Source organism: Alosa sapidissima, chromosome 6, assembly GCF_018492685.1.
Source record: "Alosa sapidissima isolate fAloSap1 chromosome 6, fAloSap1.pri, whole genome shotgun sequence".
In the NCBI taxonomy this organism is placed as follows: Eukaryota; Metazoa; Chordata; class Actinopteri; order Clupeiformes; family Clupeidae; genus Alosa; species Alosa sapidissima.
In genome coordinates this window covers 22780435-22808197 of record NC_055962.1, presented here as the reverse complement: position 1 = coordinate 22808197, position 27763 = coordinate 22780435, and the positions used below count along the sequence as shown (strand labels likewise).

At 43.1% G+C, this 27763-nt stretch overlaps 2 protein-coding genes across 3 annotated transcripts; both read left to right on the top strand.

Moving 5' to 3' along the window:
- Nucleotides 1-664: 664 nt before the first annotated feature.
- On the top strand, nucleotides 665-7004 carry LOC121711405 (SNW domain-containing protein 1-like). Its single transcript, XM_042094990.1, has 9 exons — nucleotides 665-769; nucleotides 1088-1157; nucleotides 1325-1390; nucleotides 1557-1673; nucleotides 2828-2969; nucleotides 4164-4266; nucleotides 4799-4916; nucleotides 5540-5664; nucleotides 6476-7004. Exons 1-8 carry the CDS (start codon nucleotides 726-728, stop codon nucleotides 5549-5551), a joined length of 672 nt encoding a protein of 223 aa, XP_041950924.1. The 5' UTR covers nucleotides 665-725; the 3' UTR covers nucleotides 5552-5664; nucleotides 6476-7004.
- A 6747-nt stretch (nucleotides 7005-13751) lies between these two features.
- Nucleotides 13752-27256, top strand: sptlc2b (serine palmitoyltransferase, long chain base subunit 2b). Of its 2 annotated transcripts, none has more exons than XM_042094987.1 (12): nucleotides 13752-14009; nucleotides 16195-16389; nucleotides 16707-16861; nucleotides 17427-17575; nucleotides 17962-18086; nucleotides 19057-19150; nucleotides 19499-19604; nucleotides 19970-20189; nucleotides 20508-20634; nucleotides 24647-24782; nucleotides 25033-25162; nucleotides 26279-27256. In XM_042094987.1, exons 1-12 carry the CDS (start codon nucleotides 13857-13859, stop codon nucleotides 26387-26389), a joined length of 1701 nt encoding a protein of 566 aa, XP_041950921.1. In that variant the 5' UTR covers nucleotides 13752-13856; the 3' UTR covers nucleotides 26390-27256. The 2 variants fall into 2 exon arrangements, with proteins under 2 accessions (XP_041950921.1, XP_041950922.1); XM_042094988.1 differs by lacking the exon at nucleotides 13752-14009 and adding an exon at nucleotides 15650-15880.
- The last annotated feature ends 507 nt before the right edge of the window (nucleotides 27257-27763 follow it).

The window sequence follows — 27763 nt, the reverse complement described above, 5'->3', positions numbered from 1 at the left end:
TATAGCCTGAAAAAAGTTCAGTCAAATGATTTTTTTTCACTTTAATCCCTGAGCGGCCGCTCCGGCCTCTGAATAAAAAAGCGCTCCACGCTCCAACAAAATTCCATCCGCTCCGCTCGCTAGCTCTGGTATGTTTAGATGTGCACTGTTTATTTTAGATGCACTATTGTGCTAGCCTGACGAGCCAGACCCACATTAAAATGTAGGGTCTGGGCACTCACCGTTCGCAGTGCTCAGTCCGAGGGGCGGGATAATCGGTTGTCTTTCAAATTCCCTCTGCACGCAATAGGACAGCGCTGAGTCCCATGCGTTTTCCCACCAGCGGAGCTAGTTGGCTAGTTCAAACTTTTGCCAACTTAAAACAAGCTTAACTCGTGTCACACTGTTGGCCAACAGCAACATCCATCTTCTTTGTTTTCAAGTAGCAGGGAATTCAAGCCAAACCGTTGCAACTGCCATCAATCATTATGTTAAGCCCGCCTAACGACTCTATACACGATTTGATTGGCCTGATAGAAGTTGAATTTTTCGAGCTCACAAGCCAACAGAGAGTTGCTAGACTAGCCCTGGAAGCAAATGTAATTTGCTGCCGCTAGGGTGCGTCTAGATTTAGGCTACTATTGTGCAGTAATCACATTGAAAATACTACTGTGTTTCTATTCAGGTACACGCCTTCACAGCAGGGAGTGGCATTCAACTCGGGAGCCAAGCAGCAAGTCATTCGCATGGTGGAGATGCAGAAGGATCCCATGGAGCCTCCACACTTCAAGTAAGGCCTGCTCTATCTCTCAAGATTTCCCATTCTTGACTTCTATGCTCTAAAACTAAGACCTCCAGCTAATTTTCTTTATTATATAATGTAGCACCTAAGATGTGTTTGGTAACATAGAAATTCATCTTTAAAGACATAGAGCAATGTAATTGTCCACTGAGTAATGCACTTTTTTCTTGGTGGATGCCTTAACTAGGCTTTGTTTACACCCGAATTCTTAAAATTGTCATCTAAAAAAACCCCTCTGTGTTTGCATGAAGTGTTCCTTGGTGATGCATCTCAAGTGGTTAATGGTTGAATATTCTCTCTGTGCAGGATCAACAAGAAGATTCCTCGTGGACCCCCATCCCCCCCTGCTCCAGTCATGCACTCCCCCAGCAGGAAGGTAAAGTCGGCCTATTCATGTGTTTCATATGGCGATACCCCTGGGGAAGGCTACACATAGCTTCTTAATGGAGACAAACGCTAGGTGCACAATATGTCGTTACATTTACTCGCTCACTCTTTCTCTCCATTTCTTGCTCTCTCTCTCTCTCTCTCCATCCCTCCCAGATGACCATGAAGGAGCAGCAGGAGTGGAAGATACCTCCATGTATCTCCAACTGGAAGAATGCAAAGGTTTGTTGGACTCTCTCTCTCTCTCTCTCTCTCTCTCTCTCTCTCTCTCTCTCTCTCTGGCCTCTCACTCCCAGAATAAGAATCTTCATTAATAATTTAGAAGGCCACAGATGTGCTGTATTGACAGCTGAGGTTAACATTGGCATGGCATACTCCTCTCTCTCAGGGTTACACGATCCCGCTGGACAAGCGCTTGGCTGCAGATGGAAGAGGCCTGCAGACGGTTCACATCAATGAGAACTTTGCTAAGCTGGCAGAGGCTTTGTACATAGCAGACAGAAAAGTAAGCAGAGCAGTGATTTTTATCTATGAAAAAGTTTATGTTGTGAATAGAATCAGTGGCACTCTAGTCTCTACTATTGGCATTATGACCTTGTTATATGAAAATCACACTATTAAATGTCCCAGAACTGAACTAGACCTGAATATCTGTGTGTAATGGTACATTAATCCCCTGCTATTTATATATAACATATAACTATCAACATGTTAATGATTGACTACATTTCCATGCACACCTTATTCCTGTTTTATTCGGAATAATAATTCAGATTGCGCATGACTCATGTAAACGCCTTATTTCAGCTGTCATTACCTGATTAATCTCATATAAAGGCAAAAGTTTGCACTTCTAGAGTGAAGACGATGTCAATTTATGTAATAAAACTGAAAGTTTTAATGTCAGGATGGACGATGGGTGGGAGCATCGTAATGCTCAAAGAGACGCAGGTTTTGCGCTCACTACTGACAGATGAAGAATTGGTGAAAAAAAAACTCAAAGCAGCCTATTATACGGTTAAAAGGCAAAACAATAGCGGCTCTATTCTGGCCAAATACACCTATTTTGCAGTCATGAATGAAATTCAGGGACGGAGCCCATGGAGATGCCATGACGCACTGATTGACATGTAAACGGGAATATTCCGTTGTCATGACGCACTGATTGACATGTAAACGGGAATATTCCGTTTCTGTTACACATGGAAACCTCTTATTCTGAATATTGGCATAAGTAGAATAGGATCCTTAATCGGAATATGGTGTGCATGAAAACGTAATCGTTACTCAATGACTGTGCATTTACATGTATTAGGACGTGTAGCTATTAAACTGAATTGACTGCAATGTAAAATGTGACCAAATAACTCAGTAGGGCCTACATGGGTTAGTAGGCTACAGGTGTTGAGAGTGTAGTATTACTCTGAAATGCAGCATCACTGCAGGAGTCTTTACCTAAGAATTGCTATTAATTGTCTGAAAGCAAGTGCCTCTGTTTGAATGAACCATTATGGAATTCCAACACTAAAGTGCTTGTCCATTTAACATCAAGTGGATACTATTTCACCAAGTATGAGCAGTTGCAGTTAAATGATTACAGGAGAGGCCATATGAAATGTAAGTTTTATCTTTCTTAAACAATGATGTTTTCCCCTTCAGGCCAGAGAGGCGGTGGAGATGCGTGCCCAGGTGGAGAAGAAGATGGCGCAGAAGGAGAAGGAGAAGAAAGAGGAGAAGCTGCGCGAGTTGGCTCAGATGGCTCGCGACCGCAGGGCTGGGATCAAGAGTCACGGAGACAAAGGTACACGACTGCTGCGCCGCTGCTTCCCTGGTCACACCACAGCCTGACCTCCTGTCGACACCGCGCGCTCATGCAAGCAAAACAAACAAACAGATATGTTCTCCACTGACCACTGAGGGGTGAGGGAGTGCAAGGGTTTACTTAACTGAACAGACACTTGAGAGTCCAGTGCACACGTTGTACCAGTGGTCAGGGAGTTCCACCATAGTCACACATGTACTGTATCTCTGTGCGAGGTTAAGAGGATGGCTAAATCAGTTAAGTTCATTTGCATTAGAAAAACAGAGATGTGCTTTGATTGTGACACTAGCTACGTTTACATGGACAGTTTTTTTTTTTGTTATTTTGATTAAACTATTGATTGAAAATGAAAAATCTGTCCTGTCGTTGCGGGTGCGTTCTATTCCGATCAGGTACTCTCGAGTGCTATAGAATCTTTGATCGGAATAACCATTGTTGCCTACTTTTCCTTGAAGATACAGCAAGCAATCTGATTTACCGTATGGACTCAATGGGGCAGCCGTGGCCTACTGGTTAGCGCTTCGGACTTGTAACCGGAGGGTTGCTGGTTTGAACCCCGACCAGTAGGCACGGCTGAAGTGCCCTTGAGCAAGGCACCTAACCCCTCACTGCTCCCCGAGCGCCGCTGTTGTTGCAGGCAGCTCACTGCGCCGGGATTAATGTGTGCTTCACCACACTGTGTGCTGAGTGTGTTTCACTAATTTACGGATTGGGTTAAATGCAGAGACCAAATTTCCCTCATGGGATCAAAAGAGTATATATACTTATACTCCATGGACTACACCACCACTTTCATTCTGATTAAAATTCTGATCGGATCAGGCATTTTTATTCAGATTGAGGTATTTATATGAGAATTCCGATTGAGTCGTTATTCCGTTTCTAATCGGATTAAAAGTGTCCATGTAAACATGGCTAATGAGTTTGTTGCTACAGTTTGTAGGGTGATAAGGCTATACTTTTGTTTGTGGTGTTGGCCCTGTTCACACTCCTTTCTCACTCTTTCTCTCTTTTTTTGTGTCTGTGTGTACCTTCATCTGTTGGCCCTGTTCACACTTTGTCTATCTGTCTGTCCATCCCTGTGTACATTCTGTTGGACCTTCTCTCTCTCTTTCTCTCTCATTCGTCCACCTGCTCCTTCCTCCCTCCTCCTGTCCCACTGACGCCCGGCAGGTGGCGAAGACGGCGAGACCAGGAAGCATGACGAGATCCGCCACGACAGGAGGAAAGAGCGGCAGCACGACAGGAACATCTCCCGGGCCGCGCCCGATAAGAGGTAACATGCATTTTTAAACCCACCCACTCAATCATTCATGCCTGGCCCCCCTGAGCCCCACTCCAGTCGGAGCCTCCAGGGCACAAATCATCAGCCAGGGGTTAAAAGAAAGAATATGTCCCCAGAATCCCCTAACCAGGACGTGATCACATTTGCTCTCTGAACTGTATTAAATGGATTCGTTTTGAGCGATGTTGGGGGGTTAATGTAAATTTGAGAACCTCCCTGTTCTGCCATTCAGGTCTCGTCACTTTCAGTCTGGGAGCTGCCAGACTTGCACTTTAACCCCATGGGAGTGGTAGTTGTTAATAATGTATGCAGCAAGCTCTAGTTTTAAAAAATGCAACAGTCAGATAATCCTCTGAAAATGACCATATCTTGCCACACACACACACACACACACACACCGTTTCAGAATAGGACTAATGTGTTGCGACTAGAGAACCATTACCCTGAGTACGGTTCTTGAGACAGTGTTTGCCCTATCCTTCCCATCGTCTTGAACACTCTTTGACTGTTTTCCTCTGAACAGGTCCAAGCTGCAGAGGGACCAGGACCGAGACATCAGTGAGCTCATAGCTCTGGGCCAGCCCAACCCGCGCACCTCCAGTATGGCCCAGTATGACCAGCGGCTCTTCAACCAAAGCAAGGTAATGCACTCTATTGCAGCCTGCCGCACCTTGTGTCTGATTGCCACTATCACTCTCACATGACACTTCAACTTTATGTGCTCACTGTGAAGTGGTGTATGATGGTGTTTGTCTTGGGTTTGTTGTCATGTTGAACATATAGTGTACGTAAGCATCCCAGACATTAGTGTACCGTGACCAAATGAGATCATGGTTCCTAAGACACAAATACAAGTGTCTGGTTTCATGCCTAGTGTGTGAGCTTGAATTTCAGGTCAATATCAGTTTGCCTTGTTTCTTTGCAACCTTTCCCCTTTGTTTGTGTCATGCAATCAACGTCCAGTTGTCCAAACTACTTATTAGGCTGGAGAATGTATGAAAGACTTGCAGACACAGTCAATAGCCTCTTTCCGATTAATTCATTGCAACAAATCTTGTATTAGGTTGTGACTTGTGATTGTTTTTATATGTTAAACATATAACAAAACAAAAAAATATATTGTATTGATGTTATTTAAACACAATTTCATTGGCACCAAAGTCAACCTGTGTAATGGTGCCATTTTGGGATGCCCACTGTTTTGAATGTCTGTCTGTGTTGACCCTTTCTTTCTTTGGACTGTGGCTTTGGTGATGATGACCAGTACACAGTGTAAGACCAGCCCTTAAGGGGAGACAGGTCAATGGCCCAGAACATCTACAGGCCTAGCAAGAACACGGACAAGGACATCTATGGGGACGATGTGGACACCCTTATGAAGAACAACAGGTTTGCACACCCCCTACTTCTCCTCTTATTCTTTTGCTTGGCCTTCCCATTTTAGGAATTAATTTTTTGGGAAACTTGTTGGTTTGTTTTGGTTGGGTTCCATGTAAAATTTAGTCACACACTCAGGATGCAATGTTTTTGTGCCACGGTAATATGAAAAATAGGGGTGTGATGAGATCTCGTGCCACGACATCTCGCGATACTACAATGTCACAATATTTCTCGTCAAGGTAAAAATCTGTCTCATGGAGTAGTGTTGAGCGTTAGCCAGCATGACTGAGGAGTCTGACAAAGTTAGCATAGAAGATGCCTCAGCCACTTGTACATTTTTTGTGTAGCAGCATTTTGGGTATCTGCTGGAAACAATAATACCACTCAATTACATTAGTGCCCGTCGCAATGCAAGTGTTGCAAACGTTTCCCAATCGAGAGCTGCCAGACTTTATTCACTTTGTGAAAATGTCTGGATATTTCCAGGCCAGAGATAATGTGGAGGCAATACAAAATAGTCTTGTTGATAATTTGTTGAAATGAAATGAGGTGACAATGAAATGAAATGTGGAGACATTTCAGTTTGAAATAGCCTGAATATTACATATTTTATGTGATACTATTATTTATTATATATATATAGGCTTATTGGAAAAAAAAGAAAATGTGTTCCAATTCATTGCATTTTTATGCTAGCCTAATAATTATTTTTGTGGTAGAAATATCAGTATCGGCAAGTAAAGTGGGAGCACTTTGTGAGATGATCTTGTCTAACATCACACATCCATCTCTTTCTGTCTGTCTCTGTCTCTGTCTCCAGGTTTGTGCCGGATCGTGAGTTCTCTGGTGCAGACAGCGGGCTTCGCCGGGACGGACCCGTCCAGTTTGAGGAGGATCTCTTCGGTCTGGACAGGTTCTTGGAGGAGGCCAAGCAGCACGGTGGCTCCAAGAGGCCCTCCACCAGCGGCCGCTCCAAGGACTACGAACACGAGAAGAAGCGCAGGAAGGAGTGAGCAGCACAGCCTAGCCAACGCCCTGGAGAGATGTCCACACCTCCATAGCATCTCTACTTTGTGTGTTGTTATACGATCTGAGCCCGCCCAAGGGAATACCAAGGACCTCTTGTGCTGCTACCTCGGAGTAGATCTTTGTTCGCTCCACGTGCTCCATTGTCACACGTGGCTACTGAGCTGAATCGTAAAATGTGTATTTTAAGTCAAAACGCTCTGTAGTTGTTTGTAAGACATATACAGCCCCCATCCCTATCTTATCATTCCTGTTCTTTTTTTTTTTAAGTATATTTTTTGGCCTTTCTATGCCTTTAATCAGATAGGATAGTGGAGAATGACAGGAAGTGAGTGGGAGAGAGAGTCGGGGTGGGATCCGGAAAGGACCACGGGGCGGGAATCGAACCTGGGTTGCCGGCGTACGGTGCAGGTGCCCCAGCCAGTCGCCTGTTCTTTTAATATTGTTTTCAACAGTAGGTATATTCTTTTGGATTCCCCCAATTAACCATGTGTTTCTGTTTAAGTGTTGATAGAATGTCTGAAACTCCTTCCCTCACCCAATAAATTTGTACATGGAAAGGCCACAACTGTGAAGCAATCTTTTCTCAATAGCAATATAACATTGACCAGAGGATCTTGTCAGACGTGAAATGGTCATTCCTTTCAAAACCTGTTGATTTGTGAAGTGATACTTATCCCTTTTCAATGATTTGTGAAGTATACTTATCCCTTTTAGACTGGACTATGTTTGACAATGTTTTAGAAGTTATAACTAGATAATGAGATTAATACAAAGTACTGTGCCTGATTTCTTGGTATGCTTGGGTCGAAACACAGTTGTGCCAAAATGTTGCCTCAAGCCAGCTATTGTTTGCCTAATTGAAGTTTTAAAAGATGCATGCTCCAAAGACCAGTGCAATTACACACTTATTGTTGACCATGTTAGTGAATTGTGTTTGCATGGCCAGTAATGAGCGAGCAACAGTGAAGACAAAGCTGTTTCCATATTACAGGGAATAGATTTAATCATTTCCCTTCAAAAATTTGCTCAATTTGCATTAAATGTCCTCTTGTAGACTGTACTATCCACTATAAAGCATTACCAATGAAAACCCCTGGAAAATCTTCTCTTGAATTTATGAGTTGAAAACTAGCCCTATTTCTTTTTGCTACAAATTTACGATCTGAGTAAATATAATAAATATTATAGTCAATCTCAGTAGCAGCCCTAGCCTAGAAATCTAGACGCGCCCCTAGCGGCTGCCAGGGCTAGTCTAGCAACTCTCCGTTGGCTTGTGAGCTCCAGAAATTGAAACTCAATCAGGCCAATGAAATCGTGTATAGAGTCGTTAGGTGGGCTTAACATAATGATTGATGGCAGAGTTGCAACGGTTTGGCTTGAATTCCCTGCTACTTGAAAACAAATAAGATGGATGTTGCTGTTGGTGAACAGTGTGACACGAGTTAAGCTTTTATTAAGTTGGCAAACGTTTGAACTAGCCAAGTAGCTCCGCTGGTGGGAAACGCATGGGACTCATAGCGCTGCCGCTGTCCTATTGCGTGCAGAGGGAATTTGAAAGACAACTGATTATCCCGCCCCTCGGACTGAGCACTGCGAACGGTGAGTGCCCAGACCCTACATTTTAATGTGGGTCTGGCTCGTCAGGCTATAGCAGCCCAGTAATGCACTAAATAGTGAATAACTATGGTGGTTCTTCATTAAGCTATAGAATGCACTATGCATCTACTGAAAGAGTGGGTAATGGATCACAGGGCAAGTCTTTTATAGTTTCCCATTTTGAAAGCCTCTCATGGAGGGGCATTTCTGAACACTGGGTAGTTGTTTATTTATGTACCAGATTATTAATTGGACTGGGAGTTCAGTCATCATTGTCGTCATCCTCTCATCCCTGTGGTACCAAATTACATTAATTAGGCGTCAGTGGCACCTGTGGCAGGTGCACAGGCCTAATGAATTCCCCAGAGGTGTCTAGAGAAATAATTAATAGTGCCTTCATGCCGGCCGTAAACTCGCAGTACTTTAAAAATCCCGATCTCCGAAAAAAGTGTGTTCATGAGATCAGCTCAGAAAGCAAATATAGGAAACGTGTAACGTTATTAGAACTGCTTACTATGGTTGAGTAAGAAGGACAATGTATCTGGCGAGTGTTTCTATCCGTATTTAATTTAGTAATAAATTATACCTTGTCTATTTGAAATGAGAGTGAGATTAGTCTCTTGTCTTGTTGCAAAGAAGGCAGCTGTGGTTGGAGAATATGACAGTGACGACAAGTCGGTGTCAGGATCTGGCCTGGACTGATGACTTTGTGCCACCCTGGTGGCCATTCTGTGTATTGTTTTCTGTCATGTGCTCTGTATTTACCTGTCTGGTCATGTGTATTTGTCTCCACCCATTCCCTTATATGGTCTGCACTTCCTGTCTCGTCAGTTTCTCTCCATTTCTGCTCACACCTGTCCCCGTTATTGTCTTGTTAGTCTGGTCCAGTCCTCTGTCATTCTGTGTATTTCTGCCCCCCTGTTTCTCTGTTCTTTGTCAGATTGTCTCTCTGTTCACCCTGGCGAAGTCCTGTCTGGCTGTCTGTCTGTCTGTCTGTAAGTTTGTAACTGTAAGTTCGTAGCAAATAAATGTGTTTGTCTGAAGATTCCGCCTGCATTGAGTCTTGCGCTTGGGTCCTATCTTGAGTATCCTGCCAGTCGGGTAACTTGGGGCACAAGACTTGTCTCCGAGCAAAAATCTGACCCAACTTTGCGATCAAGTCTTTTTTCCTCTGTTAGAGGTCAGAATTGTTTGAATATCCAATGTGGCATGAAGGCACTATATACTGTATTATATCTTGCCTTTTGAACATGTTCCAAACCAGACTTCCGGGCATAGGAACTACTCATTGCCTGGATGCTCCAAACACTATCAGTTCACATTTAGCAATGGGAATGGGAAAGGGAAAGTGTACTATGGGAAACTCTGGGAAGGTACTCTGGGAGGTACTCTGGTAAAAATGTTTTTTTTTTCAAGAGCTTCTTGAAGATAGGATGTCTCTGCTTTGGTGGTAGTGCTTGGTAAGTGTTCCACCGTCGGGGAGTTAGACTACAAATGAAAATAGTTTGGATGGCAGTGAGTGTAGGGGCGGCAGTGTCCGACGACAGGGCAGAGGGGTAACATACTAAGCCTTTAAGGGAGCAGATCCAGTTTTGTGGCTATCTGTCCATCTGTCACTCAGAATCTATATTTTTTACTGTAACAGTCTACTGTTTCTGCTCATTGTAAGAAGTCATGCAGAAGAGCCTGGACCTCCTTTCTTCTGAGGTGACTAAACAAAAGAAGAGCCTGGACCTCCTTTCTTCTGAGGTGACTAAACAAAAGAGCTCGCCTGGATTTGTGTAGCCTTCACAGTCAAAGCTCACAAAACATGGGAACTTTGATTGGAATAGGTGTGTTGCATTAACACCTTGCCCTGCGAGACTCAATAGTTTACCTCTTATGTGATGCATCCATGAGAAAAACTGCAGCTCTGCTTAGGAGTAGTATATCGAGTAGTCTCAGACTGTAATAAGAGAATTTGTTCTGGACATTTCTCTTTCTTTTTTTCTTGAAAGTAAGAAATGGGATTGGCTTCCCTGTTTGTCCAGTGCTTTGTATTTGCACTTTGCCCAATGTGTGGTCCTTCAGGTGTATGTAATGTATTTTTTTCCTCTTTCTTTTCCAAGCAAACAGACACATAATGAGTATACTCACATGTCTTGTCAGGGTTTTAGAAAGTGCTCAGTGGAGGACAAATGAGTTTTCTTATTCATGACGGACCAAGGAAATTGGTTCTTATGCAAGCTTTTGTGTGGCTTCAGGCACAAACAGCGAGCACATTGTGCAGGGCCACAATAGGAACCTCACCAAGCAAACAAAAGCAAAGACTGATAGGTTTGTATCAGTGAGCCGGGAAAACCACTGGCAATATGAGATTGACATTTCATTCCCTCACTTCCAACCACCATGCGAGTTGTTTTCATCAATTCAGTGAGACTATTATTTTTCCCATATATACCGTTATACACATCTTGTGTCACGTGCAATATATAAAACTGTATGAAAAAGTTCTGTGCATTCCGGTATTGAAAGAACTGAAATGTAAGCATCTGAGCTGTGCTGTGTCTTTATCTGAAACCATTCACGGTCAATACAGTAAACAAGCAATAAAGTTATGAGTGGAGTACAATTAAAGTATTTTGTTGATTCCAGACCAAAAGTGTCCAACACTGAGTTCACCACCCTGATCAGCTCTGTTTAAACACATTTTCAGTTAGTGCCTCTGTGTCCCTCTTATGTGTCCCTCCAGAGACTTTCTAATGAGGAGACACAGCACTCAAAAAATCCTCCATAGAAATGCATGGGGTTAGTTTGTAAAGCCAATATGGCCGTTGCCTACACATATCCCGCCCCTTCTGTGGCAAAACGTCAACATGTGAATACATTGAGCCAATCATGTGTTGTGCTGTGAATACATTGAGCCAATCATGTGTTGTGCTGTGAATACATTGAGCCAATCATGTGGTGTGTTTTGCAGACATCGTGCCAATCATGTGTTGTGATCTCGCCGCTGGAGCAAGATTGGTGTTGTTAAGCCTTGCACACGTGCATTTCTGCCGAAATAGATGCCCAATAAGTGCCCAAAAAGTGTTGCGATATGGCCGGCGAGTGGAGGGACTTGCCTCAAAGGACTTTGGTCCCTCTTACCAACTGATCACTTCACAACTGAAAGGGAAGTATACATTTCAGTGCAAACTGCAATCATTGCAATGCCATCATGATATATGCACAAAAGGTGTCCCTTTAACCTTTAATTGAAATTGATATTGGTATTGATATTCATGTCACATTAGGCACTGATAGAGTGTGTTTTCTCTCTATCTCTGCTCAAGATCTGAGATTTTCCTTGCAGCTATAGGCCTCTTCAAAGCAGAGGAACACTGAGATGAAAATCATTTATCTCCTTGTTTGGACCTTAACGAAAGTGATTTGTAACCTGCAAATTGATGGATTGCCTAGTGACGAACACAGTCATACATCTGGGCTGCTTGTATTATGTACTCTTTTTATAATTTGCCATTAAGATCATGTCATTCAAACTTGATAAATGAGCCAAGCAGTAATGGCTTCTTCTGGGCTCCTGATAAGATGTCAAAGAGCATGGGAGAAGAGATTGATCTGTGGAATGTTGTGTTAACATCTTGACCAGTCTGGCATCTATTGCATAGCCCAAGGTACATATTATATTATAATAGTGCAGGTTATTTTATGACAAATAAGCTGAATGCTAATGTTCTGTTGACTCTTGTGTAATGCTTTAATTCTTCAGTTCAAATATAGTAAAATATTTGCAATGTTTAAGGGCTCTTGTTCCAGTTTGTTGTTACACATTTGGCACACCTGTTTTTATACTTGACCTATGAATTGAATGGCTCATATTAAGAATGGTGATAAAATGTGATAAAAAAATGGCTTTAATCTCAGACATAGCAGAACAACTGGATGATATAGCATTATGTAATAATACTTCCTAGGCTATATACGAAGATATCATGCATGGGGTCTGATTACCACTGAAGTTCTAACATGACTCATTAGATCCACATTCTCATCTCATTAAACAACCCCAATCTCATTAAAGCTTAGTTCTACCTCCTACGCCAAAAGAGATTGCAATGATGGGAAGATTACCTGAATCTTTTCACATCCAGTAGCCAACACAAAATAGTAGGCCTACTGAGGGACCCTGAGTCATCCTTGAGTAGCTTATTTGTAGAATAAATGGTGAATGTTCCTCATAGTTCATAAATTATAGCTTTCTTGGTCATTTTTGAGGAATTTGACCACATCATTAATTGCAGATTAGGGACAGATATATCCTTCGATAGTCGCTGTGGCACAACAGTTACACCTAGTGGGTAACAGTAAAAGCAGCAAGACACTGAGGGCCCACATAGCTTGATGGTGTTTTAAGCCCCCACCGTTGTTCTTTTACAAGAGAAGATCCAAATATCATTCAGGATTTTTTTTATGAATTATGCAACCAATGTAGCCTAACTAAATAGAGTTGTCTTCTTCTCTGTCTTCAAAAGGCAATCGTTCACATTCCTACACAACCATGAAAAAGCTTGGTTTAGGCCTACTATTTTTTTTCTTTATTTTGTTTTCTCTGTGTTTGAACTGGGGGACTAATTCATTGCTAGCACATTGGTGGTGGTTTTAAAATAGGCTTTTGAGTAACAATTGGTTGTCTTGGATTGTCCTGCCATTTTCTTCTGTACCACCTGTTATTTCTACAAGACACTCTCGCTGTCAAATTAGTCCTTGACGTTTTGATAGACAGAATTGAGTGTGGATGAATACTAAAAACCTACAAATAATAGGTATGTTAGAGGTTGGTGTTCCATTTTTGCTTGTATCCTATGGAGCTGTCTAAGAATTCATACAAATTAATTTGACTTCTAAAATACATAAATAGCTGACATGTGAAAAGTATTTTCCCATTGAAAAGGAGCCTCTAGTCTTGGCCAGTCTAAGCAGCCTTACTGGTTAAAGAAAAAAAATTGTGGCAACATGAGAATTTAACACAGTACTAACACAGTACTTACTGAATTTAACACAGTACTAACACAGTACTTACTGAATTTAACACAGTAAATGTGTCATCATTTTTATATATTTTATGAGCGGAACAATAGGCTTTGCCTTGCATGTTCTTAGTCATTCATTCTTCCCAAGGTCATTTTTTTTACTGTCCTTGGAAATGATAAGCAGCTCCCAGGCATTGCCTAATCTAATGCAAGGCAGGTAGGCCTTGTGGAACTACGACAGGAATGGTGAGTGGCAATCCACACCCACGTTGAGGTTATTACAGGTTATTCCTGATGACTTCATTTCATGACAGGCAGCCAGCCTCCTCTTGAATTTTCCACGCGAAACCGCGCCCTTGTGTGACGAAATTACATGCCATTCGTCGTTAGCTGCTCTGTCGTCCTGAGGGGCGTTTTTGTCCACTAATCACATGTTTCGTCCCGTAGTGGGCGGTGGTAGGTTATTTCCTTTCACTCAACTGAGTGGAAGCGGCGTTGAAACTTCACTGTTACATAAGTAAACCGGAGTCTCTTGGGCGAAGAAGGGGGTCTCGGCTCATCATCATGACGGAAAGCTCCACGAGTAAACTGCTAAATGGAGATAGTTGTCACCGAACCGCTAACGGAAAAAAGGCAGCTAGAAACGGCTTCGTAAAGAACCACTGTCTTTTCCAACAACAGCAGCAGCTGCAAAAGTACCGCCGCACGAAGGAGAAGGTAAAAGGCCCTCGCGCTACAACCATACAACAACGGCAGAGTGGGTGGGTGGGTGGGAGAGGGAAGGGTCGTGGTATGCATACCCGGAAATACGGTTTTGGCTCAATGTTTTGAATGTTAAACGATGGTGATTTGTTGTAGGTAACTAGTTTCGTTCATTGTACACTCTTGTTATTTCAAAAAGTTTGTTTATTGGTAGCTATCGGTGTAACGTTGTTTCGATAAATTCATGCTAGCTTTTGTTACTAGCTGACGATAATATGAATGATTCACTGAACTTAAACGTGTTTTTAGGCTACTTAGATTAGTTATATTAGCAGATGTTAACATTTGTTAACCGACCTAAAAGTGTCTTAACTGTTTGAAGGTTATGTGGTTAAAAACACACAATTCCCTTCGTTGTTGTTGTTGTTGTAATTGTAACGTTACGCCTCGTAACGTAATTTGATAACAGCATACCGTATTTGCCTGTGGACAGAACATTAAGTTAGTGCTTCTGAAATGTGAACAGTAGGAAGACCTCATCAGTCTGTTGCAAATTGACATTGACGGGGGTTAACTCGATCGCCTAACTAACTAGATCGCAATTATTTTAGACCCTAACAAATAGCACCTGCTAGGTTACTTTGGATACGTGCTGTATCTCAGTGAGATTTCATTCCAAAACAGACATTTCTGTTTTATGGTGTTGAATAGTGCTGTCGATGCACAATACTTCGATAATGACCCACTGTTTTTAGGTTGTATTGTGTTGTGTGAGTTGTGTTGGTGACAGGGCTGTTTACATTGACACCACTGTGGAGAATACGTTAGCGTAACCTGAGAGTGAAGTTCTTTGAAATCTTTACGTTTCCTCCCAGGCGCTCCCGGGGCAAAGGGAGCGGCTCTCCTGGGAACAAGTTTCTTTTAGAAAAGGCCCTTTGGCTCATCTAATCCTGTGTGTTCCCCGACTGTTGGAGCTCCTCTTAGACCTGCTGACAATATTTTACAACAGTGAACACAGGCGTAGTTATCAGTCATGAGTGGTTACGTGATCTTTGTTTTTGGTGAAAAGACAGTGCTTCCTGTATTTTTTTCCACCCTGTATTCAAAGTTGCCTCTGTCCCCTAGCCTTAGCCTCAGGAATGACGGTTATGGAAGACTGGAAGAGTCTAAGATTCCTCAACTGTGGGACATTTTTGCATCAAGCCTATAGCAGCCTTTAAGAAGAAACACTTGTCTTTGTTTCCCGATCCCAATTGTAGCCTGGAGTGAAACGTGCTGTGTAGTGTCGTGTAGGCTATGTTAATGTTAAGCTCAATTGAGTGCACACACCAGTCACCCTCTCAGTCATCAGAGGCATTTCAGAGAAGGGCATGACCACAGTCACATGCAGTTGCTAAGCAGCCCAGCAGCTCTTAATGAGGGACTGACGGAGGTACTGACTTTGTGTGTTTCTTGTGCTTTGGCCTCATTTGATTTGGGAGAATTAGAGGGACAAAAAGGGCCAGTCTGTCCCTCCGTTGAGGGGTTGGTAGACCCTGCAATGTAGGGGCCGTGCCGAGTTATCTAATAGTACAGGCTCCAGGTTAGGCTTATAGGCAAACCTGTTTTTTGGGACCTGGCTGGCCTTGCTGTATTGATGGGCCGGTGCGATGTCATTAGAATGAGCGCAACTTCTCCAAAAATACAGAACCAGTCCAGCACCATCATGAATCTCTACATAACGTAGGTTACTCGCTGCTGATAATTTCGTAATAGCTGTAAAAGAAGACAAGCGGACAATCAAGCTATTTTGCCGAACTGTAACTCATCACCTGCTAACACCTCAGTGCTGTGTACACACATGTCTACTAGAAACAGCCTTTTGAGCACCCTTTAATGTTTGCACAGTAGGTTTCTTTTAAATCAGTAAGGGGAAAAGTGCTCAAGTGTGGATCCACTGTCATCTCCCTGTTTGGTGTGAAAGAGGTGTTCTCACCCCCTGTGTCTGTGACTGAACATTGCTGAAAATAAAATAAAGATAACATTCTAAAAAGTTTCTGAGGAGCATGAATCAAGCATGGAGGACCCAGTTGATAGAAATGAACTTTGGCTAACCATTTTAAACAGTGCTGTCTTTTCATTTGCATCTGTGTGGATGTGTGTGCTTGGCACCCCATGTTTATGCTTCCATGGGTATCTGTGTTTGTGTCTGTCCATTCAGAGCCAACATGTCTCCCGAAACGCTGCACTGTACAACAAGCCATTCGTGGAGTCCTTTGAGGAGACCCCTCTCCTGGTCGCCGTCCTCACGTACATGGGCTATGGAATCCTCACCATTTTCGGATACCTCCGTGACTTCCTCAGACAGTGGAAAATTGAGAAGTGCCACATTGCCAGGGAACGTGAGGAGCAGAAGGTACCACACACACCCAGTCAGCAATCACCTGTTGCACTAAAGATCTCTCAGGAATTTACAACTAGCACCATTGTGTGGAAACATGACATGATTGTTTTGTGGATTGTTTAGTGCGCATCATAGCATTGTACAAGAGACCTTTTCCCAACTTAGCCTTGGTTAGGTAATGTAGGCTAAAGTAATGTTGGATGAGGCAGTTTACTTGCTTTTTTATACTGTGAATCGCCACCAAAAGTCACATTATGATTACATTATGAAAACACAAATACAAATCCTTTAGATTCTGATTACGTTGTATGTATTTTGTTGTCTTTCAGGACTTCGTCCCTCTCTATCAGGACTTTGAGAACTTCTACACCAGAAACTTGTACATGAGGATCCGGGACAACTGGAACCGGCCCATCTGCAGCGTCCCGGGAGCCCGAATGGACCTGGTGGAGCGGGTCACCCATGACTACAACTGGACCTTTGAGTGAGTGGCATGCATGCCTCGTTAACTGAGACTCCGATTACACTGATCAATGGGATTAACAACAAGGTGGCTCCCTTCAAGGGTTTCTGAAGTTACGGGTAGAGAATTAATATCTGGCTTTTATCAGCCCCACCAGGCTTTGTTTGTTTACACTGGACCTGTTCTCTGCAATACAGCTGAGCCTTATAGAACGTGTGGTGGGGGATGACTTCTCCTAATCCCTCTGTGTTTAAATTAACAGATAAATAAAACGGTTACTCCGGATAGTCCCAACTATTCCGGGTTACTTACTTGGCAAGAGTAAATATTTGCTTACAGGGGCAGTGCAGTGACCAAGCAAATAATGAGGATGAATAGACTGCAGTGTGTGTTCAATGGAAGACGTAGCTTGTACTTTTAGCATCACAGTGGGGATGGCTGCTGATCACTGGGCAGTATTTGGTATATAAATAATTGAAAAATATACACACATAGAATTGTAAAGGTTAGGTTTGTAATATTTTTTTTTTCCTTTTCCTTTTTTGTTTGTTTGTTTGTTTGTTTGTTTGTTGATTTCCACCTATAGACACACAGGCAGGGTGATTAAGGACGTCATCAACATGGGCTCATATAACTACCTGGGCTTTGCGGAGAACATTGGCACGTGTTCTGACGCAGCCACCAAGGCTACCCTGCAGTACGGAGTGGGAGTCAACAGCACCAGGCATGAAATGGGTAAACGCCTTCACTTCTATCTAGCCACCATAGGTTCATGGCACCATAATTTTATGTTTACTTACTGTAAACATTGACTGTGTTGTTCACTCACAGCATTGTTGAATGAATGTTTTAATGACATTTCTACTAGTTAACTTTAAAATTAAACTTTAATCTACTACTTAAATGTTACCTGACTTGACTTTAGTTACTAAATCCAGAATAAAATGAATGAATCAACAGTATTTCCATTCTAGCCAGGATGTATCAGTTGCTTGTCATGCCACTGACCGAGAGGTCTCTTATGAACATGTTATTTTATACATAATGCTAATTTGCTGATCATATAAAGTTCAGGGGACTACTAGATCTGGTACTGACTGTTCCGCTTGCTCCACAAACAGGAAACCTGGATAAACATGTGGAGTTGGAGAACCTGGTTGCCAGATTTCTGGGCGTTGAGGCTTCCATGGCTTTTGGGATGGGCTTCGCCACAAACTCTATGAACATTCCTGCTTTGACAGGAAAAGTATGTGTTCATTCCATACCTTTGTTATCAGAGGGCTTTGAGCTGGAAAACAAGTGCTCAAAAACATAATCCTCAAATGAATAATGGAATGATTGCTTCCTCTACATGTTATGAAAGCATGCGGTTAATGGCTGTTCAGTTGATTCAAGAGGGTGTAGTGTTCTACCTCCTGTTTTCCAGAATAGGCTTCAAATATTTCAGATCCAATCGTCATCACGGCGCCTCACACAGCAGGTTCATGGGAAGTCTGCAATGCCCTCTGAGTCACTCTTTCACTTCCTGTTTGGCCACTGTTACTGGCACTGTTAGAATCAGCAGCCTGACCATGCACATGACCATGATTATGCGTATATGCACTGTATAAAGGTGGAAATTCATTTTTTGGCAGGGAATGACAAAACAACAAAACATTTTGTGTTAATATATTTAAACAACAGGAAATTGATCAATAAATGAACCAACACAGTAGTATTAAAACAAATACATGACCCACCTGCTGATGTTGCGACACAATGGATTTGCTGAAATAGAACAGTGATTTGTATTTTTATACGAGTATTGTGAAACATAGGAATGATGAAGCGATACTCAGCAATGTCTGGAAACAGGTGGCTTCCGTCTGTCATTGACGTTAATAACATCATGGCAGAATATGAGCCTGCAGTGACAATCATTTGTTTATTTTCGGAGCAGGAGATTACTTTACGGGCCTGTACTTTGGTAGCGCACAGGGAAATGGCACTGACTCCTTTTATGTGCTGATAAGCACCCACACACACACAAGGATGAGGGGTGTAGCACAGAAAGGTGCTCACACACTATGCACTATGCATACTAAACACATATCTCTCGCTCTCTCTCTCTCTCTCTCTCTCTCTCTCTCTCTCTCTTTCTCTTTCTTTCTCTCTCTGTCTCTCTTTCTCTCAATCTCTCTGTCTGTCCTCTCTCTCTCTCCCTCCCTCACTCTCAGGGTTGTCTGATTTTGAGTGATGAGTTGAACCATGCCTCTCTGGTGCTCGGGGCAAGGCTGTCTGGATCCACTATTCGCGTCTTCAAACACAACAGTAGGCCTCCCCTCCTCTCTTATCCACTCTTATCTCATAGTCTTATAAAGTTATCCAGTCACATGCTTATGGCAGCTTGTTATCTCTGGCTCATGTGTGATGGCTCGAATGCCATATTCTGGGCAATTTAGTGAGCTGGCCCAGCCTTGAACGTAACCATCCCCTGATAATGAAAGGCAGTAATGGTTGGAATGTGAATGTGTTTTTTCTGGGTGGAGTTGGACGTGGACACCCCTGAATTGGAGTGTTTTTGTTACTGAGTAACTCATTCTTTCTCTCTTTCTTTCTGTCTCTTTCTCTCTGTCTCTCTCTTTCTCTCTCTCTCTGTCTCTCTGTTCTTCATCCTAGATATGCAGAGTCTGGAGAAGCTCCTGCGAGATGCCATAGTACACGGCCAGCCCCGAACACACCGGCCCTGGAAGAAGATTCTCATTCTGGTAGAAGGAATTTACAGGTACCCTACTAACGAAGCCAGCTACTCTTGGAAGTGAGGGTACAATGAGGCGTTTTATTACCAGAACGAGTCCTCAGTTCACTCAATTCCTTCTTTTTTACCTGAATCAATTTCTTGACAAATTATATTATTTGAATTATTTTTATTATATATTTAATATATATTATTATTATTTGATGAACTGTTGCTAGTCATTTGGCACACTGAGCCATAATGTATTGGATGGAATTATGGGTAATTTGTGCCACTGAAGATTTTCAAACAGATTAACTTGATGAAAGCATATCCTAGTGCGTGCCACCATACATACACTACCTGGAGTATGCAGGACCCTCACCACCTCTTCTGGCTTGTGTACCCGATAGCATGGAGGGCTCCATTGTGCGTCTGCCTGAGGTGATTGCACTGAAGAAGAAGTACAAGGCCTATCTCTACCTGGATGAGGCCCACAGCATTGGGGCACTAGGACCCAGGGCCAGAGGCGTGGTGGACTACTTTGGCTTGGACCCACGGGACGTAGACATCATGATGGGGACCTTCACTAAGAGCTTTGGAGCAGCAGGTGGCTACATTGGTGGCAAAAAGGCAAGTAGACTAATAGTGTTACAAACAATGTTCTGTAGCTGCCAGGCTACAAATCAATATCTTTTAGCTTCCCTTGAGTAGGCTTTGGGTTCTATTCATTTCAGTTGTATGATCAATAGTATAACTTTATAATTGTCACTCATCATGAATATTTAAAAGTGTTTTATGGTTTTATACCGGACAAACAGGACATAACAGTATGTCATAATATGTCAACCAGAACATCACAAAATGTCATCCGAGAGCCCTTTTTCATCTCTGAATATAGGCTCATGTAAGATTTTTACTAATAATTAGTTATTTGCTGTTGCTTTGTAGGAGCTGATTGACTACCTGCGCACACACTCACATAGCGCAGTCTATGCCACCTCCATATCGCCACCAGTCGCCCAACAGATCATCACTTCTATGAAGTGCATTATGGGAGAAGATGGCACTAATCTTGGTGAGCTTTGATGGCTGGTTCCTTCACACTACACATTTGAACATTCTGTCTACACGCCATGCCAAGGAATCTGTGTTTACAGACATTTACTGACCTTTAGAGCAGTGACTGGAGGTAGGACATTTGGACATCCGATGGTCCCTCTATGCTGGCCTGTCTTGACTTGGCACTGTGACAAAATGTCAAAGTGTTCTTGAGCAAGATGCTTAGACCTCATTTTTTTTTAAATATGCGCGCACACACACACACACACACACACACACACACACACACACACACACACACACACACACACACACAGTGATGGTGTTCAGGAAGTTTCACAATGAACATGCTGTGAGATCCCATTGCATTTAATGCGAAGACCACAAGGTGGCAGAACATCCTTTGGAAACAGTCATGTTTGCACACTGTTTGTTTGCTGGGGACACAGTGGCAAGTTTGAGTGTTCATTTCAAATTACAGCACTTGCCAGAAAGTCTTAACGACAACCGATAAAGCAAGTTTATTATAAGCACAATTTGCAGTTCACAGTGGCAGTCTCAGTGGCTCCTTTGATTGTCCTAGAAACCACACATGCCAAAGTAAACATGCGTAATGTTCCTTTTGATCTCTGTGCCTTGTTTGTGAAGTTGAGGCAAAGGTTGGCATCAAGAACTCATTTCCTTTTCAATATAAGCTTCTCCCCTCCTTTTTAAATGTTCTTTTCTTTGCCCTTTTAACCAACTCTTGGCTTGTGTTGTTTCGCAAAAAAATCTATTGAAACCTCCTGTGTATGACTGAGTTGAGCTACAACCCAAAACTGAAAAATCGAAAGAAATTTGATTTATCTCAAGGTCAAGTCATGTGACTTGACAGGTTCACTTTCTGCTTTAAAGTTTTGGATGGAGGGGAGAATTGGAGAGGTAATGGATCCAGCATGAGTATTAAATGTCCAACTAACATCTGTAGTGTTGAGTTTTCCAATTCCAACACTCAATGTGCTTGTCTGATAGAGCACATAGTCACATCCATGTTGATCTCTAGAGTGCTATGGTTTCGCTTTTCTTTCAACACACGTTCCATCTCGATTCAAATGTCATGTACTGACTTATAGAACTGTCACCTGCCTTTGTCTACCCGTTGCTATGCTGTCTAGTTCGGAAGTGTCAGTGTTAAATGTAGTTTCACATTCTAGTTTTTGGGTCAAGTTTTCTTCTATACCCAAAACCTTTTCAGATTCTATATGCCTTAGAGCTTGGCTTTTCAAGATTGCAGCATGTCTAATATCTAGGAGAAGTTAAATAAGGATTATGTACTTTTACTGTCTGGATTACATGTAGAGGGAATCATACCTGCTTTACCGAAAGTTGAGAATAAAGTAGGAAAAAAAACAGAGAAAGAGGAGAGCATTGACCCACCAGCATCATAATATCAAACTCAACTTTTCAGTAAAAATGTTGGTGCAGGTTGTACACATCCTACCTCCCACAAGCAGCGCTAGTACACATCATAGAATACTTCTATCCGCCCCGTGCTGTACAGCAGGGGCCCCCCCACCCCACCCCTAGCCCTCTCCTTTGATCAGGGCCCTCCCGATGGCCGTCCGTCAAACAGACAGCGACGGCGCGGCGTCCCTTTGAAACCCATCTGGACGCCCCTGCCTGCCACGGGGGAGGAAGCTGTGCTGAGCCGCGCTGTGCTTCACAGCCACATCTGGAAGCTCTTTGCCTCCGTGTCGAGCCCCGGGCCCCATCTCTGAAGGTGTTGAAAGAGGGAGGGAATGAGGGAGAGAGGGAAAAAGAGAAGGCGGAAGACTTGAGGAAGAAGGATAGGCTGAGAGAGAGAGATGTACATACAAGGAAAAAGAACAATCATATTGTACAGACATGGCCATTGGCTCTCCTTCACTCACTCTTTGACTTTCATCCCCTCTCTCTCTCTCTCTCTCTCTCTCTCTCTCTTTCTTCCTCTCTCTCCCTCTCTCTCTCTCTTTCTTTCTTTCTTCCTCTCTCTCTCTCTCTCTCTCTCTCCCTCTCTTTCTCTCTCTCTTTCTTCCTTCCTCTCTATCTGCCCTTGGATCTTAAACGTGCCAGCCAAATCCCTCTCTCTCTCTCGCTCGCTCTCTTGAAGTCGACCATCTCCATGTAGACCCCCCTCTGCCTTTATGGCTTTCAGATGTGTCAGAGTGAGTTGATGGGGAGCGGTGAGGAGCTGGCCGAGTTGAGAGATGTTCTCTGATCACGAGGACTACAGGGAAGGGCAGGGAAGTGCATATGGGTGTGAGAAAGGGGACAGCTCCTTGGAATACCAAGTAGGGCTGTAACAATGCACCAACCTCACGATTCGGTTTGTATCACGATTTTTGATACAAACCTCGATTTTTCTTTCTTTTGGGGGGGGGATAGACATTATTAAATACAATTTCAATAGCCTACCTTAGAACACCAGAGGATTACAACATGTCTGATATTTATGACCGCACACTTTAAGCAGATTAGCCTATAGCACAACATATCTGATATTTATGACCGCACACTTTAAGAAGATTAGCCTATAGCCTAGGCCTACTATTCCTATTCCTATTCCTCTTGAATTTCCCCTTGAGGATCAATAAAGTATCTATCTATCTATCTATCTATCTATTACAACTCTACCTCTTTAATTCAGCTGTCTGGTTGAAGGCTGTAAATATTGTGAACAAAGTAACATAGTTGGCTAGTTTATCATAGTCTACTGGTTCTGCCTTTTCACACCGCAACACAGGTTTGTGGATATGACTGTCGCGATTACGGTTTTGAATCGCATATCGTTACAGCCCTAATACCAAGGGATGCACAAAATCTGAGCATTTTTATCTAGGCTAAGTGTGAATTGTATTGTATTTCGTACTTCAATTTGAACAGATGTATTATACTTTTTATAGTCCATTCAAGATGTCTTTTCTTTGTGGCCAGATGTGATGGTCCATAGCTGCACAGTATATTTGAGTGATTGCTCATGTCAGGCTCTTTGTATTGGCTCTGTTTGAAAGGCCATCTGTCATTCATTCTGTCTTGGTCTTGCATGATGACTATGGTGGTATGGCGATGAGGGCATGACATAACATTACTGTGGCCAGGGTGAAGGACAAGTCAGATCTCCACAGTGGGATCCTGATGAGATGCAGGAGACACACAGAGTTTCTGGTTGAATACACTGGTGTGTGGTGTGCACTTGACAGAATGATATAGTTGGGACGTTCCTTTCAAAAGATCCGTTTTAGACAAGCAGATCAAGCATGGTCGCCTCATGGTCTGCTTCTCCATCATACTTGGTTAACAGTGGGTTCATGTTGTGGTTGTTCTGATCTTGGAGGGGCTTAATGGCCCCGACACACCCGCACCATCCAGACACTCCGCTTAGCTCTCTTCCTGCCCCAAGAGCCCTCTCCCTCCGGGGGTCCGTCTGTCTGTCTGCTGTCCGGAGGGGGAATCCAGAGCACCTGGGCCTGTGTGTGTGTGTGTGTGTGTGTGTGTGTGTTGCTGTCTCTGATCGCCGTGAAACAGAGAGGCCTCCTTGGTGATGAAAGTACAGGCGAGGAGTGGGCTTCCTTCTTCATCATCTTCCCCTCCCCCTCTCGGCGGCACGCGCGGCTATAGAAGTCTCCGAGTCTGGGACGCAGAGAGCAGGACGTTCCATACGTAGCACTAGTTATCCCAGTGGAATGTCGTCTCAGTCTTTTTCTCATTGGTGCTGCTCATCAGAGAGCAGGACGTTCCATACGTAGCACTAGTTATCCCAGTGGAATGTCGTCTCAGTCTTTTTCTCATTGTTGCTGCTCATCAGAGAGCTTGACATTCCCTTTTATGCTCTTGAGAACAACAAAGATGCTTTTGAGATTTTCTTCTTGTTTCCAATTTGATGAGTATTACATCCTACAACTTCCAACTGATCAGATGTTTGTTTTGTTTTGTTGTTTAAAGAAAGACTTTGTTAATGTGTGGTTATATGTTCTGTATTTATCTGTATTTGCTTGTTAATCCACTCCTAGGTCGGGACCGTCTCCGACAGCTCGCAGAGAACACTACGTATTTCCGGCGGCGGCTGCAGGAGTCGGGCTTCATCATCTACGGAAATGAAGACTCCCCAGTGGTGCCCCTGATGCTCTACATGCCTGCCAAGATTGGGTGAGTCTCAGAGCAGTCTGAATCTGGACTCTCCGTCTGGAGATAACGGCTCGGCCAGTGGGCAGAGAGGCACTAAGATGGCTTAATGTCTTTCTCTCTCGCTCTTTCTGGTTCTGGTATTTATTTTTATTTTTTTGGGTTTGTGCTTCTGAGTATTTTGCATAGACTGATTTTAAAGTTTAGTTGGTTCTTGTTGTATTGTAATAAAGTCTCATTTTAAAATCTCTGGTTCCCTCTTTCTCTCTCTCAGAGCGTTTGGACGGGAGATGCTGAAGAGGAACATCGGCACAGTGGTGGTGGGTTTCCCAGCAACACCCATCATCGAGTCACGGGCACGTTTATGTGTTTCAGCTGCTCACACCAGAGAGATGCTCGATACGGTGAGTCCGTTAACCTATGAAAGGCCATTTCTAGGCTCGTGGACAAGGAAAGCAGGAAAGCAAATTGTAACATAAATATTACAAGAAGGATAAATACTGATAACCCCCCCCCCCCCCCCCCCCCCCCCAAATGGCAACCTTCCAAAAGTGCCAAAACGAATGGCTTTGGCAGCCACCTTCTCCCAAAGTCATTGCCTCTGATATCCCTCAATGAGATGACATGGGAGTTGACATGCCTCAGTCATAAAAACGGCTATTACAGATAGAGAAAGAGCCTTCATTTTGTCTGCCTTTTGCACGTTTTCTTAAAGCTTATGGATACGGACAAAATGGAGCAACGTTTGAAGTGGAGGGATCTAGAGAGCATAAAGAGAGCAGAAATCGACCTTTATCTGACAGAGAAACATGCACTCAGTTGAAAACCAATTTTACAGTATAGCGTGAAGGCACCATAGTCAGATGGTTCTTAAGAGTTCCCACGAGCATCTTGTCTACGGCTACAATCATGTGAACACAGTTCTGCTCTGCCCAAGTATCCCGATATCCTTCCTTGATCTAAAATTCCTCTTGGTTACAGTATATATAAAAAAACACACAATCATAGCAATGCTAATGTGTCCCAGATCTGTGGGATCGTTTGCGCTGGGTGTGTCCAGCTTAGCTCCCAGCTCGGACAAAATCCAGCGGCCGACCAGTTTCTCAAACGCAGCCTCGCCTTTTTAGCGCAAGCTCTCCTCCCGTTGTCAAGACAACTTTGTCAAGACAATCTCACCAGTCCAGCTCTCCATGTGTTTGTGATAGCTTTTTTTCTCTGGAAGGGTGGAGGTGGGGTCAAGTTAGGACTTCCATCGGTGCACTGAAATCATTCTCATTTGAGCGCTTCATAACGTCTCTTCTTCTGTCCTATTTGAGACGGATAGATGGGCCTGTCACCAGGCATCTCCACAAACCTTGCAGAGTGTGATGAGGACTGTGACTCACCCCTGCAGAGTCCTCTGTTCGTTTTCAGTTTGTTCTCCTGATGACTCAAAGCCTTCTGCATGCCTGTTGAGCCGAATGCAGAGCCCCATCTCATCTCATATATCTCCTTTTTTTCTCTCATTGGTGTCTCCTCAGGCATTAAACGCCATCAGCGAAGTCGGGGATCTGCTCCAGTTGAAATACTCACGACACAGGAGGCCATCACCTCTCGAGGAGGCTGCGTTGTTCCTGGAGAGCCAGGAGTGATGGCAACCACCGCAACAACAATACAACAACGAGGCGAGACACAACCATCCACCACTAAGCCGTCAGCGCTGACGTCCATAGTTGTCCTCCCCTCTGTCTTGTCCCGTCTTTGTGTTCACATGTTGTGTGTCACACGCTTGTTACTTTTTCCCTTGTGTTGGCCAGGTTGCCTTGGATGAGTGTCTCTTATCTGTCACATCAGAGTTTTTGTCTTTTTTTTTCGTGTTTTGTTTGTTTGTTGTATGACTGGAAAGACATTTATATCATTATGATCGCAAGAGAATTTTAATAGAAGATTCTCAGGATTGTTAGCAACACTATCAACTTTCTGAGAAAAGAGCTTGTACATTTCATGATATCTAGTCCTTGGTGTTCAAATTGTAGTCCCACCAAATTTCATGAGTACCACTTCAATTTTCAATTCAAAGAGATTTGTTTGTCATGATGGGCATCATGACATTAATCGAATAGTCGTGAACCTTGAGCATGAATCCCTAATGTTACAGGCCTCAAATGCCCTAAACGGCATAAACTCTTTTGTATTATCATTATTTTTTACTATGTAAACATTGCTTTCATTCCATCAAAGCATCCACCATCTCGGTCTTAACTTGAAACCTTTGTTTTGGAATTTCCTCTCTTACTGTAAATGTTTACTCTTTGGCATTGACCTTGAACTTGCAATTGCCTTCTACTACTTGACCTTGTTGCCGTGGCAACCCCAGAGCAGGTGTGTCTGGGCTTCCTGTCTGACAGCATAGAGTAATGACAGGCCATCCCTCTTATCATAGAGCTGAAAGCATACAGATTGCAATGAGGAAAGTGGAATTCGTCTTATACATTTTATGAGTCTTAATGCCTTTAATAGAAAAAAAAGAACTTTTGCACTCTTCAAATGATGATAAAGCTGTGTATGAGATATTTGTCAGTTCTGCAGATTGATATCTTAGGCTTCACTGATTATTTTTACTTTGACAGTCCTCACTGAAGTAGTTGTTAGGAAGCGTTGATGTCAAAATGACGCGCTCCCATCTGAACATATGACGATAACGCATGTGCGAGATGCTTGTCCGACGTACAGAGAATCCTTTAATTTATTGACTGAGGTTTTGAGTTGTCGTTTGTCATTCTGTCCCCTCTCTTTCTGACTCACTTGTTCTTAATTGCCCAGAGGCAGCTCTGAAGGTTTGCGTTAGCGGTGCGCGTACTACTGATGAGCGTTTGGACATACGTAGATGATGTAGTCACTGAATCGACTAGTTTCAGTGTCACTGTGGACCTTAATGCTACTGTGCTGTTATTATTTTCTACAGAATACCAAAGGGCATTCCAGAATCTTTTACTTGTTTTGTTGTCTTTGTCTCTTTTTTACAT